The sequence below is a fragment of the Glandiceps talaboti genome, chromosome 12 (genome assembly GCF_964340395.1).
Source record: "Glandiceps talaboti chromosome 12, keGlaTala1.1, whole genome shotgun sequence".
Lineage (NCBI taxonomy): Eukaryota > Metazoa > Hemichordata > Enteropneusta > Spengelidae > Glandiceps > Glandiceps talaboti.
This window is the reverse complement of record NC_135560.1, coordinates 11,863,320-11,886,001: the sequence shown is the minus strand read 5'-3', so window position 1 is coordinate 11,886,001 and position 22,682 is coordinate 11,863,320. Positions and strand designations below refer to the sequence as shown.

Below are 22,682 nucleotides of genomic sequence, written 5' to 3'. Positions count from 1 at the left end.
CTCTCAACAATCGAAGATTGAGAAAATGATGAGCAAACCAGATTTCTCGACGAAACTAGGATTCATGGGTGACATCAAATGCGAGGTGCTGACTGCATCGAGCTTGGTCAATTGGATTGCTGGTTATGAAAAGAAACCAATTCGAGTTATTATAACGGTAGATGAACTTGACCGATGTCCTCCAAAGAAAATCGTCGATGTCGTAGATGCTATCAATATCCTCATGTCTGATAAGCGATCACCCTTCATCTGCATACTGGCAATCGATCCACGAATCGTCGTACAAGCTATCGATCAAAATCTTGGTGCCGTTGCCAAGAGTTCGTACTGGACTGGCAGTCAATACCTAAAGAAACTGATCCAGATTCCGTTCAGTATCCCACTGATGACTAGCAGTAAAACAAACAAGTTTCTTGAGTCGCTGATCGAAGATGCTTACTACCTTGACAAATACGAGAAAGAACCACGTCGAGCTCTTGATGAGGAAAATGTGACAGAAGAGCCGCGTGCATCAACGTATAAACCATCTTCTAGTGTTCACTCCTCCTCGCTTTCTTGGTCACACGACGAAAAGGATGGGGAAGAGAGGGAGCTTTTGGAGGTCAAGGTCTTTGGCAGAGATATGATTTACCAGGACCAATACATGAATGATCTTCTGAGAGAGTTCGAAGATGGTGGCTTGGTGAAATACATTTCTCCTAACCCTAGAAATATTCGACGCATTTTCAACCTGCTTTGCCTGACAGCACACATGGTTAAAGTTTTAGGAGGTCCACTTTTTCTGCCGCGAGAGGTCGTTTTGTGGACCATCATGTTAGATGAATGGCCGTATAGATCCGTACATATCATCAACCATGTAGAAGATAATTTACAGAAGCAATCAATTGGTCTTGAGGTAGACAAAGCCGTCCACAAAAAGATGAAACTGAAAAGCATATATCGTCTTGTGAAAGGGGCCCTGAGGAAACCTACAGATTGGGAAATGTTGATTGCATTGGATGGAGATCCCGAATTATTCGAAAGATATATCAGCTTAGAATTAAAATCATTTGATGTGAATGACATGCAAAGGATTATTCCATACACCTTAAATATCGACCTATCAATGATGTTTTCTATAAGACAAGCTCACGTCAGAGAAGTACTGTGTACCAACTAAGAGGACATTAATGACGTCACGTAAAAATATGGTTATCTACTGGCCAACATGCACACAAGAGGTATCGGGCGACACAAATTCACAGCAAATAAGTTTATTGCAGTACTACCGCCCTCTAAACGTTAATAATGTTCAATAGCAGATGTCGCATTGTCGTCGCAAAAATAAAAAGTGTACACCGTTGGAGACGACCATGCTATGGCACTGTCATTTTAAAAAGGAAATAATAAAATTAAAATACGATATTTAGTTCATGGTCACGTGTTAGGATGAGATTGACAATACAGCATCGTCAATCTATCAGATCAGTAATCACGATAGTCTGATCGAATATGAATGGGCAAATGATGCAACAAGAAAATTATTACAGCATTCTCCAACAAGCGTAAGACACTACTTTTAATACAAAATGGCCGCCAAGTCTTTACCAAGTGGTACGTGAATTTGATTGACTACTTGTGATAGTAAGTTAAGGCTGTTAGTTTAACTTATTAACATTGACTTGAAATTTACTATTTTTCCCCGAATTTCATGTTTGCTAATTTGAGGAATTTATTTCCCATCAGATAAACATGTATAGATATCAAAATAATTCAATCGGGACTTTGAAAGGTATAAGAAGTTTATATATCTATATCGTGTTCGTTACGTTCATTGTTAAATGTACTATACATATGACGTACGTTTCATAGATTTTTTTCCACGAAACTTTACATGAATTTATTTTTTGTCGTAAAATGTATGTCATCTTTAATTTGGATTATTTGTCAAGTGAATATGTTATCATATTGTATTTAATAAGTAATTATATTGTTTTAAATATGTAATTATATGGCTATGAATATGTAATTATATTGTAATGAATGGGTAATTATATTGTTTTAAAAATCTATTATGCAATAACTTGATCTGAATATGTTGGTTGTACTCTGCATACACGTAGTGTGAAATTTGGCAATATTTGCGATATGATGACGTCATTTGAGAATGGCATTACGTCATTGGAGTACAGTTGTTAATTGCAATGACAATGCGATATTAATTTAACGAAGTAAATCCCCTTTGATGATAGATATTCTAGCATCTTAAACTTAACATAATTATCAATGTCAATTATAACCAAATACTATTCCAAGACTTAGGGAATGACTGTTTCGTAAGTAGTATGAACCTTTATTGTTATTGACTGTCAACATTGTTTCAGTGATATACAGAAATAGATGCAAGATTTGAGAGTACTAATTGTTACAGGTAGCTTAAAATTACTGTTAATAGTTTACTCGACATTTGGCATTGTATCACTTTAAACTTTTGAGGTTTAGGAGATACTTTTTGTTTCTCCGTTCTGTGTCATATTTTGATTGAATATGTCAAAACCGTATAAGAAGAGACCTCGTTACTATTAGCCTTTTAGTTATTTCATCTCATCGATTGAACCTTCGATATCAAACAACACCAATTTTGGAATTTTTTAATTGTGAATAGTGTTAGAAAATATGTTCTTGGTAACGTTACTTGGAGACAAAAAGTTACCGTCGAAGATTATCAGTATATAGTGAAATAAGTAAATAATAATTTATACTACATTGTTAATTCTTTGCAATGTACGATTTGAAACTACCCTATGACAATAAAGATTCCCCAAATATCTATTTTGTCGTATTTATTCTCTCCCTCTCTCTCCCCCCCTCTCTCTCTCTCTCTCTCTCTCTCTCTCTCTCTCTCTCTCTCTCTCTCTCTCTCTCTCTCTCTCTCTCTCTCTCTCTCTCTCTCTCTCTCTCTCTCTCTCTCTCTCTCCATTTTGAAGGAATGAGCCAAGGTTATCGAAATTCAATGAGTACTTTGTAAACTGAGTGTGAATCAACATATCAATTCAATTTATATAACTATCTGAAAGTAAATGACGACGTCAACAACAACAACAACAACAACAACAACAACAACAACAAGATAACTCATATTGGGACCTTGAATAGTCACTAGTGGCATATTGTGATACAGCATTTTATTGAAAGATTTAGTAAAATAGTTGTAAATATTTCACATGCAACTTAACAGCACCAAGCCTCCATGTAAGATTAATAACAATTGCTTTTACATAAACCAAACAAATGCAGGTAAACATCAAACTTTGATACGTACAGTCATACTATACATAGATTACCTTGGATCTACACAATGGCATTCTGCCCAGATTCTCTCTTGGGCAGGATAACTTCTTATGTTAATGACTTGTGGATAAAGACGGAATTACGTTAAAAAATATAGATAAGCCGGGTTAATTTTATGTTTCCTTCATATCAATGTTGAACACTCATTTGTCAATGACATTGATTTCCATTTATAAATAGAGAAACCAACTTTAGAGCTTAAATTCTATCATAGGTGAATTGAGAACATAGATGCATATAAATTTGTTGGTAAAAGAATTTCATTTCGATTTTCCCCCTTTGTGGTTTAAAAGAAAATGAACATTTTAAATTCTAACGAAAGTGACATACCTACGGTGGCCCACAGGTGACATAGGAACAATACATTTGTAGAAGAAATGATTAATGTTTGAGAGCAAAATATTTAGTACAAGGATAAATTTTTTCTTTTATAGCACAAAACATACCATATTAAGCATATGTTGAAAGTTCTGTGAATAAACCATTCATAAAATAGACTTGGTCATGAGAAAAAGGTTGCAATATGTGTACCAGGAATTGATAAGATGATGCTCCTTCGTTGGTTTATCGTGGGACCATTCCTTGTCTTGCGACATTTCACCGAGAACACCATTTCTGTGCGTTCCATCAGGACTTAAGCAAGACAGAAATTAAGCAAGCTGTTTTAGGTTTTATGATAAGAATTATATTTCATTTGAAATCGAAGCATAACATCATGCACTGTCTGGAATTGCTTCTCTTATTTCCAATGTGTTGAGAGGCAGTGGAACGCAACTGCTGGCGTGATTGACATCCATCCTCTGACGCGGAAATGGAACTATCTATAGGATAACATATGCTTAGTTTTAATTTTTTTTCCATCATATGCATTTATCATTGTGATTCACGTATATCAATCCATAATGTGTAAATACCATAAAAGGGATTATATTGAAATACTAAGTAGAACCAATTTGCAAATTTTAATAACAATATCTATACCCATGCAGTTTTCTTTAAATTCTTAAATACACATCCAAAACGGTCATTTGACGTATTGATGACGGAGTCCTGAGACTTGATAACATTTGCATTGAAATGTGTAATAAGCTAATTGTATTTGTGTAAATTTCATTATGATATTATACATAAACAGGAATGGTGAATGTCATTCATGAATAAGAAAATTGAATTTTTTTTAAAACCCATTAATTCACAAAGTCGATTTCGCTGTCTGATCAACAATATTGTCGTTGAAGCATTTGGTATAGTACTGCCGATGTTATTATTAAAATATAGATAAACAGCAGAATGATGCCATTTATACGTATAAGCTTCCACCGAGATAAAGCCAAACACAGTACGGGTAGTAAGCCTGATAGCGACAATATAACAGCGATATAAACCATGTTCACACGTTCGATCCAGATGGCATGCCAACCATCAATTGGGTGTAGAAGAGAACTGACCATCCATGGTAGTCCAAGGCACAGTAGAATGTTGAACACATTGCTGCCAAAAGCATTTGCAATAGCCATGTCAACGTACCCTAAAATGAAAACAATTATATACATGTAAACACCCTCAACGTAAAGCGGTAAGATATGATTAACGTCTTTGTATAATATGAGATTTCACGATATATCATAGTGGCCATCTTGGAAAATGGCCGCCATATTGAAATTCCCAATATCAAACCGATTAAACTTAAAGAGTAACCCATTAAGAATATTCACGCCAAATTGTGGCCAGACAGTGACAGCAATCATAATCTGATAATGTATGTATATGAACTCGTAAGTAAACGTGTCTGAATCACACAAATCCGAAATTAAGATAACAATAGAGGCATAATTACCTTTCTTTGCAGCCAAGATACTGACAACTAGACTTGGTGCATTACTGCCTATTGCTGCAAATACCAACCCAATTATAATATCCGGAATCCCAAAGACGAAGCCTTCAATGACAAATAAAAGTAAATGAATGTTAACATAGATAAATAACGAATCGATTTGATATAATTATATGTAGTTATGAATATAGAAAGAATCATTTTGGAACACACCACCGTTAATGGAACCCTGTATATGACGCTATAAAAGTTTGAAATGAATGCAAAGCAACCCGAGAAAGAGTGATGAGATCATCTTTGTTTCGAGAATTCAACTTAGGTATGGACGTTCCCTATAAATTCACAAGTTTGGTCTCCTAAAGAATTTCGAACCACGTGGTTCCTATCAACACCAACAACAGGCCGGGCTTGTTTTAACGCTATAAGTGATAACAGAAACTCTCGCCGTCAAAGTGGGTGATGAGGAGTTACAATATAATCTCGCGAGTAAATGTGGTGTATTCCGTAGCCAGGGATGGGGATGGAGTGGAGTGTGGGGTTGCAGGGGTAAATAGAAGGAGAAAGGGTACAGGTATACCGTAAAGGGTGCGAGATACTGTACAAACTCTACAAATGTACCAAAACTAGGAGTCTAAACTCTATCTATATTTCGGCACGACAATAGGGGTAAAAAGTCCAAGGTTCAAATTTTACATAAAGCTTACAAATTTTACATAAAGCTTACAAATCAAGAGGCACAAATCTATATGTGTTAAAAGGTGGGAGGGCTCAAACCACTCTTGTGTAGTATGGCTTAATTTATTTGATTGAATTTACTGGAAAATCGATAAATACAAAAAAACAAAACAAAGATGAGCAGTAGATAAACTAAAAAAATATGCTAACATACAACATACACAATAACAATAACAAAACCAAAAGCATAACCCTTATAGATTGTATAAATTAATTTACATATGTCAGATATTGTACACCGGCTCTTGCTGAGAGAACCCTCTCCCCCTCCCCAACTGTCCTGTGACCGTATGTAAATAGGCGAGACTTCACAAGCGAAAGCGTAGCTTAATGCAACACATGACAAACTCTGTCCTCTGTGTTCGCCTCATCACCCATTTGTGGGGTATTTAGGTTCTGTATACTACAAGTATTAGCATAGAATTAGCATAGAGTTAGCATAGAATTAGCAGAGAGATGATCGCCGCTACATGTACAGTTAAAGTTTGATAAAAAAAATATTTAAAAAAACAACATAAAAGGAGGGTATCATACATGAGAAAAAACGAAGTCATTACCAAAGTTATATGAGGAGATTTTATACGGAGCTAGCTGTCTAATTTGCATACATGGTGACAAAAGTTAGTGTGTGTCTGAAGCATCACATGAAAGAGTAATGTGTGATGCTTTGAAGAATTTGCACCTGAAAATATTCATCGCCAAGTCTGTCTGTTTTTAGAATAAACGCTACGCAAAATATAACGCAAGCATATGGTGATTTGATGATGTTATAGTCACGTGACACGCACTTACCCATGACGTCAATCATCCAGATGATGACGTAACTGATAGCGCCAAGCCATACCATTGACATAAAAAATGTGAAGAGAAACCACGAGCGCCATCTTGGAAGACTGCAGTCAGGGATAGTGAAATAGAATACAATGCTTATAGGAAATCCTATAATCCATATAAATTTGCCAGGAATTGAATTGGGAACATGGAAGGGAGAGTATTCTTTCATTTCGACGTCTGGTTCATTGTTCTGAATTTCTGAGGAAAAATGAAAACAATAAATAAATGCAAAGGCACCACAGTACAGACCCGAAGTACAGACTTTTTAACTTTCCAAAAGTCTGTGATACTCAAACTATTTTGATTTTCAAAAATATTGAAGCCCTTAAACTAAAAAAACAAAACTAAAACGGGACACCGACAGTTGCTCTAGAGCTGACATCCAAATTAGGCAAATAATGGAAAGTAACACTACATTCCAGCTTCTAAAAAGTTTAGAACTTTTATTGGCATGGCTGACTCTCAGTCGCTGTTATTGCAAGTTAGCCATTTCAATCACTAGATCATGCAAATTATAAAATTCCTATTTTTTACGCATATATACCTTTCAAGTTTGTTTCTCCTGATTTCTCTTCTTCTCGTTGTAAAACGTTCTTTTCATCATTAGCACTTCCATTTGTGCCATAGTTTTCTTCCTCTTCTGTTTGTAACAGGTCGGCCCTGGAATCCTCATTACGTTTCATTGCAACTCTGAGACCTTCACTTATTCGTTTGTCAAAGTACATGAATAGTATATATCCACAGTACATAATGACCATTAAGAAGGCTTCAAACCTGTTATTCAAAGACAGAGGGTGCATATCTTGTTAGCTACATCAAAATAAAGCAATATCGTGTTAAACTTTCGTCGTCAAAACTGAATATCCACAGATGTCATATGACGAAATGCAAACAAGTGGTACTCCCATTTGACTTTAATGGGAAGCACCTTGTGTCTAAGTATATAGTGAAGCATTGCGCTTCCAATGTGAGGCTTATTAGTTGTGTGTGTAAGCAATGTGAGACTATGGGCATGCATTGTTTTCTCAACTGTCATTCGTGTTGTGGGAACATCTCAACTGACTGACATTTCACGCCATGCTGCATATAGACTTTGTACTGTGAATGGTGGGATGACCTAGATAGACGTAGATAATTGTCCAACGAATAAATTTCAAATTGAGATATGTCATAAATATGAATAAATCAAATGTTTCTAATTGTCTTTTCTCCATATGGTACCATTTATTCCCACATAATTCAATACAATTATTTTCACAATATGCTCCAGAGTTCACAGCAACATTGTTTGTTCAGTCTACATTTTAAAACCCCATATATTCATTGGCATCATCTCTGTTAACATGCAGTCATGAGTCTGATTGTATGCAGTGGTAAGATTTTTACACATCATATAATAAAGTATGCACATCATATAAAGATTCTGTACATCATATAAAGCTATTTGCACACCATATAATAGTGATTTGTGCACGTCATATAAAGGGTTTGTATACGTTGTATAGGATGTATGCACACCATATTATGAACTAAGTGGCATGGACAATGTATTGTGATTCCTGGATTTACGACTGTGGCTACTCATAAGCGGTGATAAATAAATGTTTTGTTTTTTTTTGTTTTTTTTGTTTTTATAAATTTTTGTGCTGGGAATTCCTCCCAGCGATTTTCTGTTATGCAGACAGATACACACAAACAAACAAACAAACACAAATGCTACAGAGATCCATTCGGGTTTGGGACTACGTGACAGGGCTATGTAGCACGCTCTATATCACGTTGCTGTGGAACTGTCAAACAAATGTTTTCTGGTGATGTTTATAGTTGCTCGCTTTATCAACGAGACTGTTATGATTTGTTGTATACTTTACTTATTTACATATTGACAATTTATGATAGCATTTGAAATTATTCGGTCGTGCTCTGAAAATCCGTAAGATTCTCCAAAAATAGGTTAAAAATACTTAAAATATTGAACAGTGAAAGTTGCTTAGTCTGTTTTCCCGAATTTGAATTATCCAACACTTCTTAATTCATGGAAGAAGTGTCATAACAATATTAATGTGGAATGATCACACAGGTGTGAATTGTAGTTAATCAACAGATCTAATATTTGGTCAACAAGATATATGGACATTTTCCTATTCTGTTACCATGGTAACAACTACAAACGCTTGAATTTCATCATAAAATTATGATGTATGATATATATGTATTTCTAGCCAGAAAAAAAAATGTTCACCGCATGTTACCTTTTGAGCGTGTGGGCAACAGATTTGTGTTGACAAGCTACCAGGGAAAGAAAAAAAACATAATCGCCGCTTTATAGTAAGTTCTTTTCACCAATTCAATTGCAACACCTTTGTATAAACACATCTGTAGCAGCCTAGGACGTTTAGTTCATTGTACAATACAGATTGTGTGATGTAATCCAGGATGTGTGCTTATTCCCACGCATCTTTCTTTTTTTTATACTTTCTATACTTTCTGCAAAGCTGATTAGAACTTACCACACAATAACACTGTCACGCAGCATAAGCATAACAGCTATACAACCAATCATGTAAAAGCTGGTGTCCCTAAACACAGGCCACCAGTCCAACCGGAATGCCTGAAATAAATCAATTTTTTAAATGTCAAGCAACCCAAATGCAGTTTAAAGATAGAACAACTCTTAACCAATACTCTGAGATGTTTATTTTATTTCCGACCCTGAAGGTCAAGGTCAAGGTCAAACATGGCGATTTCAATATAGCGATTTCAACCATGAGAAGGGTAACATCTTATGATATGGGGTTGGACACTTGAATTTAGTCTCTTTTTTTATAGTGCCTGAGCTATTGTAAAAAGTATGGATTTTTACAACAAATATGGTCGCCTTTTAGTAACAGTGATATTAGCATAATTCAAAAAATTATACATGCACACATTTCCCCTGTTCTTTATCACCTATTTGTAATTCCAAAGTTATTTGCCACACTTAAATGCCAAACACGTGTCTGCGATATGCAGATATAAACTCAGAAATGAGCTTGTATGATCACATATTAATTATTAAGTATACGCTATCACTGTCAACTAATTTTGCCGACATGATGAAACTTAACAGCTTTGACGATGTGGTTATCGACCGTTGTTACCCCACGAAATAACGATAAAAATGTTAGTCTTTTTTGTAATGCCATTGTGTATAAAATGACTAATTACATATTCTGAATTATATGTATACTTTGTATGGGGGGATTTTGTTTTTATAACTTGATCAGAAAGCATACGCTGAATAAAAATAGCATGTGGTGTTGTATAGGTCAACCCCACAACATTTGCAAAAATAGTGAACAGAGGAAACGCTTGTCTTTAAATCATGTAAATATCTGCTCAGAAACAAAGTTAGTTTTTGTAACGTGGGACCCCTAGCCTAACGTGTGAATTGTACGACCGCTCTTTCATTTTACGTGCTTATTTGACAAGCGTGCGGAATGCTATGCACAGGTATGCATTAAGTGACTTACCGTCACGAGCACTAAACCACAACACCCAGGAATGAATGCAGCTGTGAATGTGGACGTTCCAATCACCGTACCGAATCCAATGGTACCACTACCAATTATAACACCTAGAAGAATGACGGTAAGATCAGATACAACACAAAGCAAAGAGTTGTCAATTATCTTTACTCCACACAGGCTAAAAAATGTAAACATGTACCAAGAAGGTCAATTCAGGCAAAATAACGAAGGTAAAATAGCAATGAACGATTAGCCGACATCTACATCGGATTTTAATCAGATTGGATAGTTCCTCAACTATTATAATTATAATTATAATTAGTGTACTTCTACCCCAAATATTGGTTAAAAAAATGATATTTGTTAGGGAAGTACGCGATTCTTACACATTGTATATCATATTTGTGCCAGGTTTGAAGGAAACCAGGTCATTTTTTGTCACTTACTTATTAGCGTTATTAGTAGTTCTCCTGCCGAACTGCCAAATGCCACCAGAGTTGCCCCAGCAACACCTTCAGGAATATGGAATCCTGGTAAGGTAAACAAACAGGTTTCATATTTCTTTTATAGTATTTAAAAATTACAATTGCTGAATCAAATATTGATATAGTTTAAATACAATCCGCTGCCAACCAGCATGTGGTGACATGTTTTATTTTACTAAGTAACTAGCTATATAGAATGTGCAAAGCATATTTGTATGACAGTACCAAAATTATAATGTAAAATTGGATGACATCATTGAAAGAGCTCATGTGTTAATAAGTCACACGTTAAGAGACATTTTGTAGAGAGAAAAAATTTCAATTTGTAAGGCCTAAAAAATAAATATAAAAAATAAAATAAAAAATCTACCTACCCCACCTAATTAGGCCTAATCAGAAACTGTTATGGTTATGTGAGACACACCGATTGACTATGCTATATTCACATATCCTTATTTAATGGTCAAGTGAGATAGTTGTATTCGATGAGAAAGTTAAGAATTACATGATACGTCAAACATAAAAGTTTAATACGGGTATCATATTTCTAACCGTTGAATACCAGTATATTTCAATTAAATTCTTTTTATATATGTCGTATGGTCACGTAAATATATTCAACAAGCAAGTTACTGAAAAAACATAAACAATAACGTTCACTTGAGGTCGCCTGTCCTAAACCCAGTCGGAGTTCATGGTCGCCATCGTTTACGTCAGACCCCCCCCCCCCCTTCATTCGAAAGACTTGAATATCTTTGACCTTCGGATGAATAATTACCGTCAAGTTCACAAACTACCTGGGAAAGCGGGTCATAAGTTGAAACGGTGAAGTGTCGAAACAATCAGTTACCCACGTACAAACGATACAATGTCTGGAAATGCGTGATATCATGGTGTTGGTGGTGGTCATATCCATTCCTCAATTGCAACTTTTTTTACGGGAAGTGAAATAAAAATTCACCAAGTTGTCAGTGATCATATCTACCTCTATGTATACAGTAGTACTACCATTGTTACGAACTACCAGGAAAAGTTTCAGTTTATGAAGTGAAAATAGTTTTGATTTAAAGCCCATATGGGTTGTTGTACCATCACATGTGGTAATCAGTGACAAATATAAAGTCTTCAGCCCCAACGTTAACATGGATATCGAAGAACAAATGGGGACAAAACAGATACATCCGAATTCTTTGAGTGGGTTAAACACAACTGAGAATATGTTAGATTTAACGAATCTATTTTCAATGGCATAAAGTCCTTGAATACTGCCGACACCGCGCACAAACGAAAGAATAGAGGAAACGTGACAGTCATACTTCATATTCTGTACTGTGAAGTGTGGAAATAACCTAACCAAATAACAAAATATATCTCATATTTATAACAATTATGTCAAATGCTCAAAAGTCACTACTTAGTAAAATGCATTACTTAATTATATAAACAACGCAATAACGAAGATCAGCAACTTTTAGTTATACAACAATTAATAGATTACATAAGCTTATAGTCTGCGTTTGTGCGTTAATGCCAGTGCCAGTTGAACCGAAGGTTTATACATGCATCAATAAAAAGTACTTGAGCCACAGATAAGGGTACACACACAATATGGTCTACATAAATGTATCTATCGGTAGGTCTAAATTAAGGCTGGCATAGCTGAACACTTCGTAGCTTATAATCAAGATTACATCAGAGACTACTTTGAGTTACACTACCGTAGAAGATTAATCCTTGGTGAAACAAACTCAAGTTGTATTGTCCAAAACAGATCACTTTCTACGTGAATTTTGTCTTTCATAAACTTGAACATGTTAAAATACCAGTATCGTGTAAACATTTAAAGTGAAAAGATTCTTGTCTTTCCTCCCTTCAGTTGGAATTATATTTATAACAAGAAATTAAACATTAATTCCATTGATACTCACATACAAATTTGATTAACAAATAAATTTTGTGAATAGACTAAATTATGCTCATTTTTTCACTATAATATTTGTTATTTTCTCACTACATAGTCAATGATCACACTATTATAGGATCTCAGACTTTGTCGGAGATTTAAGATGTACTCACTTTCACACATGACTTCCATGGCAGGAATAAAGTAGCGTACAGATTCCAAACAGAGCGCATACACCATGTAAATAAGTACAGCAATATGTACGATCACAGCACCATGACGAAGCTGTTCTTCGGTGAACAGGTGAGTCGGTAGGTCCCTTGGAGTTCCAACCGGAGTGCAATTCATGTCCGTAGTCATCTTTCCGAGATAGCCGCAGAAAATGAAATTAATTTGCGCATGGAATCCAACGTCGATCTCAGTCAAGTTTCACCACTGTATAAGGCACAACAGAAACACGGAACAGAAATGCTGTTAGAACGTTTCACCAACCATCCACACTATATGTATATACAGATTTGCCATAGAATAAACGTTTCTGTTGTAGCTGTTTTATGGCTAATGACTTGGCAAAAGTTGTTGGTTTGAAATTCTAATTTCGAATTAAACGTGTTTTTAAAGATGATACTTTTGAATATTTAAAGTGGATATTTTAAACACATGATTTCCAAAATTTTAGTTTGGTATTGCCATAGTTTTTTCGCACAGCTCGCTTACCTGTCAAATGTATCCTTATGAATCATGAAGAACGATCGATGAACTGCGCATGGTCAGTGCAAATCTAAAGCACCATGCATCAATATTGAAAACGCGTGGAGCTTGAGTTCGTTTTGTATATATACATATACTATTGTTATACATGTCTGCTATCAACATATTACCTTTCATACATTAAAGTTATGACATCACACAACCCTCCACTGTTTGGTGGAGGGCCCACGGTACAATCTATCGTGTCTAAATCACAAAGCATTGCAGCCAAAATCCAATCAGAGACTTTGGGCGTTGATACTGTACAACTTAAATTATGTTTGACATCTGTTCCATACATATACGTACACTGAGAGAACACTCAAAACACAAGTACAGGCGTGTTCGGTCTTGTTTGTCTAGAGTAACATTTTGTAGCACAATATGATTAAACGCAATATAAAAAAGTAACATTAAACATTATTTTGGTAAAATTACACATACAGGGTGAAACATTTTTGAACAGTTGTCATGTTTGTATATTAAAACTTTTGGTCTAAATATTCAGTCAGATCCGTAAAATTGCACTTTATCAGCATCAAAATTGCACAGTCTGAGCAGAGTTCTAACTTAAACTTCATCGACAAAATCGAGAAATACACACGAAAGAACGAGAGCAAATTTAAAAAAAAAAAACATCAGCAATTACTTTTGCAATGACAAATCAATAATGGTATCTCAGCTGACAAATTTGACCATAGCAGGTGACAACAATTATGTGTTAATGAACTAATTAAAATGTTGTTTAGCAACATTTTAATTAGTTCATTAACACATAAGATGAAATTGTTTTTAATTAGACTCATTAATGTTCAGTTTTTGAATAAGATGTATCATGGAGCGTTGTAATTTAAAGCGGATATCATATTTGAAATATGACTTTATCTTTTAATAAAATGATTATATGTGAAGACTGGCGTTTATAATTATCTTATTACCATGGTAATAATTCCTGGATGACAAAGATGGCACAGTCTTTAAATTTTACTTCCTAGATGTACGTAAAATTACAAACTACTTACTGTGTTGATGTCAGAATTCAGAATATCATTAAAAGGAAATTGGTTTCAGTCAATATGAAGAGGTTAAGCTAATGAACTTGATTTCAGAATTATAAAAAAAAACATCGGCGTACATATAGATAGATCCGAGCCAGGGGTAATAATTGTAAATTGCTTTGAGCACAGAGTGGGAAAGCACAATATAAAAACTAACATTAATATTAATATTATTATAATATATAATTTATAATAATAACAACAACAACAAAAAACTCAAAAAGGACGTTGTATTGTGTGATATGTGGAATTTGAATTTTTCAACAAGTAAATTGCAGTTCCTCTTGTTGAACCAGTTTAGGTCATTCATTACATTGACTTGTACTGAAATTACTCATTGTTAGTTTATGAAATCACGGTATGTCATCTTGGGTTAATCTTTTAGCACAAATTGTCATTTTACCGGCTGTTTCAATATATTCAAACATAATGCACCATTCATGTAAACCAAACAGCTGTCGACGATGTGTACCATTTACGTGTCAACTTACGAATTAACCCCATTGTGTAGATTACTGAGATTCGAATTCGTCACAGCTGGTTCATTTATGACTAAAAAAAAGTTTACTGTGAGGTCAAAGCAGATTAGGATTGACATTTGTTCATTAAATTATTAGTGTACCTTGAAAATCGGAATGTAGCTATTGCGTGCTCAGCCCATGCTGGTCTTTTTAAAACCTTTATACGAGACATGACATCATATAGGCCTATATTATTAGATTTACCAGACAGCGAGATTCAGTGTTGTTTTTACAGGAGAAATAAAGATGCCTTGATACTTCACTCATGAGACAACTTCGAATGCAAAAAAGAAACAACAATTATAAATGTTCCATTATATATTACATGTATAGTGGAGAGATGTAGAAGTATATAGTCCAGTCAGTCTAGCGGAAATTTAGGCCAAACCAGGGCATGGTTGCAACAGAAATCATTTTAGCGCATCTTGCTCAGAATTTTATGCTGAATAACATATCATGATTAAATATCTCTCTTGTTAGATAAAAATGCATGTTAAACAAGTGTTAATTAGTGTAATTAACATGTAAAATAATACATTAGTATTAGCCTACATATTTTTTCCCATAAATAGTTATTGACGCTCTATTTTGAGTAAACTTTTCAATCATCAAACCACTCCAAAGTAAGCTAAACATTAGTAATGCAGATTACATGTAATGTACAATAAGTATACATTTTTTGAATACCACTGTGAGTACATGTAGTATGTCAATAGGTATTGGAGTACATGAGTACATCCCTTTATCATTAAATACCTCCCTTGTTAGATAACCATGCATGTTAAACAATATAGAGAAAACAAAGGTATTGATATTTAATAGAAATAATAGATTATTAAAACATCAATTGGATATCGAGATCGTATATAGCTATAAGTATCTAGGGATAGAATTTCAACCCAATGGTAAGTTTGATCTAGCAAAATACAAACTTTATAAAAAGGCAACAAAAAGGCGTTCTACTCTAATATTAGAAAAATCACCACTTCACACCACTAATGTAAACATTCCAACATGGATCAACATTTTTGATCTCACTATTAGACACGCACTAACATATTGTGGAGTTGATAAATACATTGATAAAACACCAATAGAGAAACTGGACATCAAATTATCCAAAATGTTACTTCAAGTTAACTCATGTGCAACAAACTTAGCAGTAAGAGGAGACTAGGTAGGCAACCACTGTCAAATTTTGTAAATAACATGATGGTGAAATACTGGCATAGAGTGTGCACGAAAAAAAGAAAACAGCCTGATTGATGAGACTGTCAAATATTATAACATACTTAACAAAACAGCCTGGGCTACTGCTCTACAAATCATAAGTGGATCTGAGAACATAGAAAATTACTTGAATAATGGAAACAGACATAACATGAATAACATAATAGAGAGGATAGATAAACAATACATTGCTCTATGGGAACAGGATATTAATGCTGATAGGGCGTCTATGGAAGGCAAAAAATTGCACACCTACTATAAATTTAAAACTAAATTCAAAATGGAAGAATATTTCTATAATGTTACACATAATTCCCATAGGAAACTTATTTGTAAATTGAGAATCAGTGATCATAACCTAATGACCGAAAAAGGGAGACACATTAGACCTAAACTAACAATAGCGGAGAGAATATATGCAAGCAACGTGGTACCAACAAAGTTGAAGATAAAATTTAATGCACTTTATTATGGACTGCCCTTTTTGTACACTAAGTACGGACAATTTCTTTCTTTCACTATCAAATTTAAATGCAGAATTCCAGTGTAAAAGTGGAATTATTACTCACAATATAGTATCCTTGGACCTTGTGGTCTACGATCGGCTCTTCGTGTCCCTAGGGCCCCGGCTAGAGCCCCATGCTAGCTTCTGGTTCATAAATCAAAGCAGTCTCAGCTTTCCGAACACCCGCATGCACCCATATTTGCACTGTCCTCATTGGACGTGATAGGTTTATGCAAATTTATATATCAAAATGTTATGAGAATCTTATTTAAACAAGGGTCAGGCTCCTTGACAAGTTAGTACACGTATTAAATATGTATAATCATTTACGTTCTGCCAAAACCAACTGGTATACCTCGCAACAGTACAGATAAGCTTATATTCAATATGAAGTTGAAATTAACATAGCACCCCCGACAAATAAGTACAGTTCGTGCCCCCCCCCCCCCCCCCCCACCGACGTACTGTTACTCTACAACTTACAATATTGAAACACCAAGCATAATTTCGAATGGCGGGAGAAGTTCCAGGAGGTAATACTGATGAAATATCATGACGAAGTAGTCTTTCATATAAAATTTAAACTTCTGAATTTTGAACACAACTCTTTTGGCTTTTGGTCATTATCTTTAACAAACAAACAAACAAACAAACAAACAAACAAACATAAACACGTCGTTTCAGGATCTGGACTCGGAAGGGGGGGGGGGGTTACATTCTACAGCAGAGGTCACCGGGCTGCCAGTTTGAGTTTTGCATAAAATTCGTTTCCTGATTGGATGTAGGAGAAAGTTTGCTCAGGAATATACGAGCATGTGTACATGTCATATGCAAAATGCACCCTTCAGCTAGCTTGTCTTTCAAGTCAAAGGCCTGAAATAAAACTGTTATTAAAATAATTGTTAAAACGACAAAACATTCCACAGAAAATCTGATTACGTGTAGTTTTAATCCGATTATTCATTAACATTTCTGAATGTACTGAATTGATTAATATTTGAGTAGGATGGCACTGCCCTTTAATATGGCGGCCATAGCAATATAAATATTTGACGACAGATACAATGTGGTTGCAGGTGTTGCATGGAGAATGTTTCTGTAACAGCTTAATTTAGCCTCACCAAGTAGAATGGGGTAACATGTACTAACTGTTTAACGAAGGTAACCATCTTTCCGAGATTTTTTTTATTTTCACAGACCAACATTTCGATATCATACAAGGATATTTAAGAATGCGCTGAAAATCCCGCCATTGATAAGCTTGTCAGGTGTTTAGATTTGAAAGTATTTATCGTCTACGTCTTACGATTGTTTTACCTTATTTGGAAATATGAATTTCTTACTTCACACTATACTTTCATTGTTTCATTTCATGTACGAAAAGACCATTCATCAAAGTACAAAACCATTCGTCAGTTCAAAGAAAGTCAGTCGTCAGACTTATGGCAGAACGCTCTTTTTTTCCGACGAACGAATTCCCTGTAACTTTTAGGAGTAAAACTTGTTTTAATCGCTTTTTAAATGTTATGAACTGTGAACTTGGAATATTGCTCTTTGGTGGTGAAGTTAACTACTAATTCTTATGGGTAAATGGGTAAATATGGGACTTATGGGTAAGTGTTCTATTGTGTTTCAACAAACAATTAAACCTCTATGTATTGAAACAGAAACTTCAAATTCAGTCAAAATTATACAATTTACCTTTACTTTTATTTTTGCACAGTTTTCTTTTCTTTAAAAAAATTAAAAACCTTATATTTATGGGTGCTTTTCCCATCCACACTTTGAACTTAATGGTTACTCACTATTCGGCATTTTCGATTTGAGAAAGCCTTTACGTTCCAAGTCGTATTGGATTTTGGCGCTATATAAATTGTATTTGACAGATCTCAGACCACTATATAGTGGTGTAAGGACTAATTGAATATTTCACTATATTCTCACCGATTTCACAGTCTTCAGTGATTGGCTTAGATTGTGTCACGTGGTACCAGTGGACTAGTGACCAGTATATCACATCGTTTTCATATAAACTCACCAGTGATTGTCTTAGATCGTATCACTTGGTATTGACTATTGACCCACAGTGACCGTAATTTGCATATAGGGACACTAGTCGCATTCTATTTTCCACCGGGCAATATTCATGTAATATGGAAGTATTATTATGGATTTGCCTGGCTATGGAAAGAATATGTGCCTGAGAATGTGATGACACGTATTGCCTGGCCTTAATCGGGTATTAGTAAACGCCATATCATACCCTCCTGCTGTTATGGAGCAAATATTTTCCTCTGCTTTACAGACTCGGGGAATTAGTTATTGTTGTAACAACCCTCGGAGTAAGACGTCTGCTTGTTCCCTCATAGCCAGGCAATAATAAGTATATTTTGACTGGACTATAAGCGTATATTTGTGACCTCAATTTACATAGTGCGTGCACAAGTCATATTCCCAAGGACAATAGTCATGTAGCACTGGAGCCTTTTCCGTGATTGCTTTGACTGTGAAAAGAATATGTATGTGCCTGAGAATATGATGTATACAACGCTTATTGTCTGGCCTTATTCGGGCAATAGTAGACGTCCCCTAATGCTGTTATTTAGCACTCGGCTTTTCACCTCGGGGAAATAGTTGTTGCATAATAACCCCGGGGTGATAGATGTCTAGTAGTGCCCTCATAGTCAGGCAATGAGTGTTTATCATCGTGCCTGTATATGACAAGAACCCCTCGTGAACATACCATCACTCACTAGTACCTCGGGCAATTCATCACATACATACATGTTTATACCACTCTGGTAATCGAAGCTTCGGTTTCCCCAAGATAGAAGCATCGCTCGCTCGTGTCTTCGACGCGTCAGCTGCCTTCGTCACTATAAAACATACCTTGAATCCAAGTCAAAATTGGTCAAGACAAGACATTGAATACACTCCCTTCATTGCTTTCATAAGACAAGAGTAAATGACCCTAATATTGACCTAGGGGTTAATTGTATGCCTTATCTGTATCTTAAAATAGCGTTGTTGTGAAAATAAATGGGTGTGTCTCCAATTTCAGACGAAGAATATGAACTGCACCGGTCACCAGTCTCAATGACATGAATATCAACCACGTGATTTAATATCCCAAAGTACCAATGATATGCAATATATTAACATTATTTTAATTTGTTAATCAGTCATACCTAGACTTCGAATTTTAATGTCTGGTGTAAGTGATATATTCGTTGGGGTTAAACTGCCCGCATATTCACTCCACAATATGTTTATAATCATTCGATCTGTTACGACTCTAATAGTCTAGTTACGAGTGACCACAGTATGAACAAAGTGCACAGTTTAATATGCAATTTGTTTTATAAGATTATAGTCCGATCTTTGGTGAATTTATTTTTATTTTGAAAAGAATTTTTACCTGTCAGCTCAGTCGAATCTGACTTTCGCAAGTCAAGATGAATTTTCCGGTCATGGTTTCGGCATTATATTCTTTATCTACGTATACAATTCCAAGAAAATAAAATCCAAGATGAATTGAAACACTTACAATTAGCACAGCTATAATTATATAAGCAAGGTATAAAGAAAGGCAAGGTAAAGGAAGGGAAGGGAAGGGGATGAGAGATAGAGAAGGTAGGGTAGGTAGGGCAGGATATGGTAGGGTATAGGGTAGGACAGGGTAAGGTAAGGTAGAGTGTATAGAAGGGTAACTTAGGGTAGGGTAGGGTAAAGAAAGGAAAGGAAAGGAAAGAAAAGCAAAGCAAAGGAGGGGAAGGATTGGATTAGGTGAAAGAAAAGAAAGGAATTGAAAAGATTGGATTTTGAACGGAGAAAGTAGTAGTCTTTTATGTCAGTGTCTATTTTGTTTGTTTGTTTGTCTGTCTGTCTGTCTGTCTGTCTGTCTGTCTGTCTGTCTGTCTGTCTGTCTGTCTGTCTGTCTGTCTGTCTGTCTGTCTGTTTGTTTGTGGGATTATTTTTGTTTTGTTTTATTTACTGGGGTGTTCTTGATTGCCAATCATTTTTTGTTTCCTGTGCCAATCCAATTCAAGAACTTCTTGACCCAGATTTGGAAGTAGTTTAGTAGTAGTGGTTAATTAACAATGTTAGGGAATCTTGGTGGTGTCTTTGCACTCTTTGTTTACACGTCAATAGCCCCATTTACACGTAGGTTGTCCTAGGATAGATTTGTGTCTACACGTAGGAACGTTGTGGAGTAGATGTCGCGCATTCCCTCCTGACTCTGTCCTGACAGTACATAGGACGAAGTCGGGTGGGTTTTAGGAAACATCTCAAAGGTGTCCTAAGTCAGGAGAGTTTTCAGGACGGTTTCAGGACGCGTTTGCATCTACACGGGCTTCAAACTACCCTGAATCCTACTTGAGGTAGGATTTTTAGTGCCGTCTAGATGGGAAGAAGGCACTATTAATAATTTGTTACATGTCCTCATTTGACCGCATTATGAAAAATAATCAACCCGCCTTTTTTCTGGTGTGCACGCATGGCTATTATTACCCGCGAAATTTACGCCAAACCTTCAACCCATAGTCTATAATTTGAATACAATGTTTTCATAATATAATTTAGTATGACTCCATGTGGCTAATAAAATATGAAATGTCCACAGCCATATATTAGCGTACAAATGGTGTTTTAATAGGTTCTGTATGCATGATAATGATAATTGATCGACATATTGAATCGAGGCATGTCACCTAATATAAAGTTTAAGCCTAAACACATACATGAATATTTACATACAAATTAGTTCTGATGGTAGATATTGACATTGATTAATAATATTCAGTATCACACGTGCTGAACGTGTCATCATATATTGTGATAAAATACTGTGTACCACGTTGTTGCACTTGATGGATGAGCGATATGCATACGACCAATTGCAACATATTAATCCCAATGGATGTAAAATGTCATCTGTCATGACATATTTGGTCTCGCACTGAATTACCTTAAATTAGTAATGTTACTATTAAATGTATTATGTTGAACAAGTTGATTGTTCAATGTTCAGTTAAAATCACTTTTAACGGCTTTAGATATACTAGGTACGTATTTATTCCTTTGGTCGTGATGAATAATTGTCATACTGGTACTTGGATAGAGAATGTGTGTAAATTTAGATTTATTTTGAACTTTACACCAACAGAACTGGCATTTTACAGTTTCCCCGAGCTTCTACCCTGACGTTTTATTTTCAAATATACGAAACGATAAACCAGTCATAATGTTGCACATTTTATTTATTCGTCCATAGCATTCATATCAAGACGACATCATGTCATGAATTTGCAAATTACTGTGTTTGGGTGCAGACATGACACTGCTTATATACATTTCGCCAAAACCTAGTGTGTATGTGTGTGTGTGTGTGTGTGTGTATGTGTGTGTTTTTATGTAGGTAGGTAGGTGTGTGTGTGTACGTAGTTCACAAGACATGAATATGAAAGTCACATCGTGTGTAATATTTCGCTCAGAAAATAAAGTGTGCATCAACTGAAATTGTTGCAGTATTTATGTGAAATGATAAAACACTGATGAGTCCACATGCAGTAGCCAACATTCTTGGTATAAACGACTCGATGACTACTGGAGACAGTGACAAATTTAAATCCTGTCACGTTTATCATTGTGATAGACTTATCACGGAGATTCACAAAAGTTGATACTGTATGACCACATGACCTGAACCTCTCTGCCATGTTATATATTTGATTGATTTAAACTCCGATTTAAAACTTACAGTATATACGTGCAATGAATTCGAGCTCGATCGACATCTGTTGCCATTGGTGACATAATTGTAGATTTACCAAAGTCGAACGTTTTCTTTCCCTTATGCCAACACAAAGGTAGTCCGTTTCCATCTTTGTTTTTACATTTGAATATATTAAATTATAATTATAATTATATTCAGGTGTTATAACACCTGCTGATAATGAATCGTCTAGAGTACAGTCCCATATAATA

The 22,682-nt window shown here is 35.3% G+C and overlaps 1 protein-coding gene across 1 annotated transcript; it reads right to left on the bottom strand.

The window, feature by feature from the left end:
• Positions 1 to 4,547: 4,547 nt before the first annotated feature.
• LOC144442927 (sodium/potassium/calcium exchanger 4-like) lies at positions 4,548 to 12,990 on the bottom strand. Its single transcript, XM_078132300.1, has 8 exons — positions 12,804 to 12,990; positions 10,689 to 10,772; positions 10,246 to 10,349; positions 9,244 to 9,344; positions 7,278 to 7,507; positions 6,692 to 6,931; positions 5,168 to 5,269; positions 4,548 to 4,858 (listed from the first exon to the last, which is right to left on the bottom strand). Exons 1-8 carry the CDS (start codon positions 12,988 to 12,990, stop codon positions 4,548 to 4,550), a joined length of 1,359 nt encoding a protein of 452 aa, XP_077988426.1.
• Positions 12,991 to 22,682: the final 9,692 nt, after the last annotated feature.

Coding starts and splice junctions, on each gene's coding strand:
- LOC144442927 (XM_078132300.1), bottom strand. CDS start 12,990: ATGACTACGGACATGAATTGCACTCCGGTTGGAACTCCAAGGGACCTA. Junction 9,345..10,245: donor GTGGTTTAGTGCTCGTGACG/GTAAGTCACTTA, acceptor GATTTATTTCAG/GCATTCCGGTTGGACTGGTG. Junction 5,270..6,691: donor CTGGATGATTGACGTCATGG/GTAAGTGCGTGT, acceptor TTGTCATTGAAG/GCTTCGTCTTTGGGATTCCG.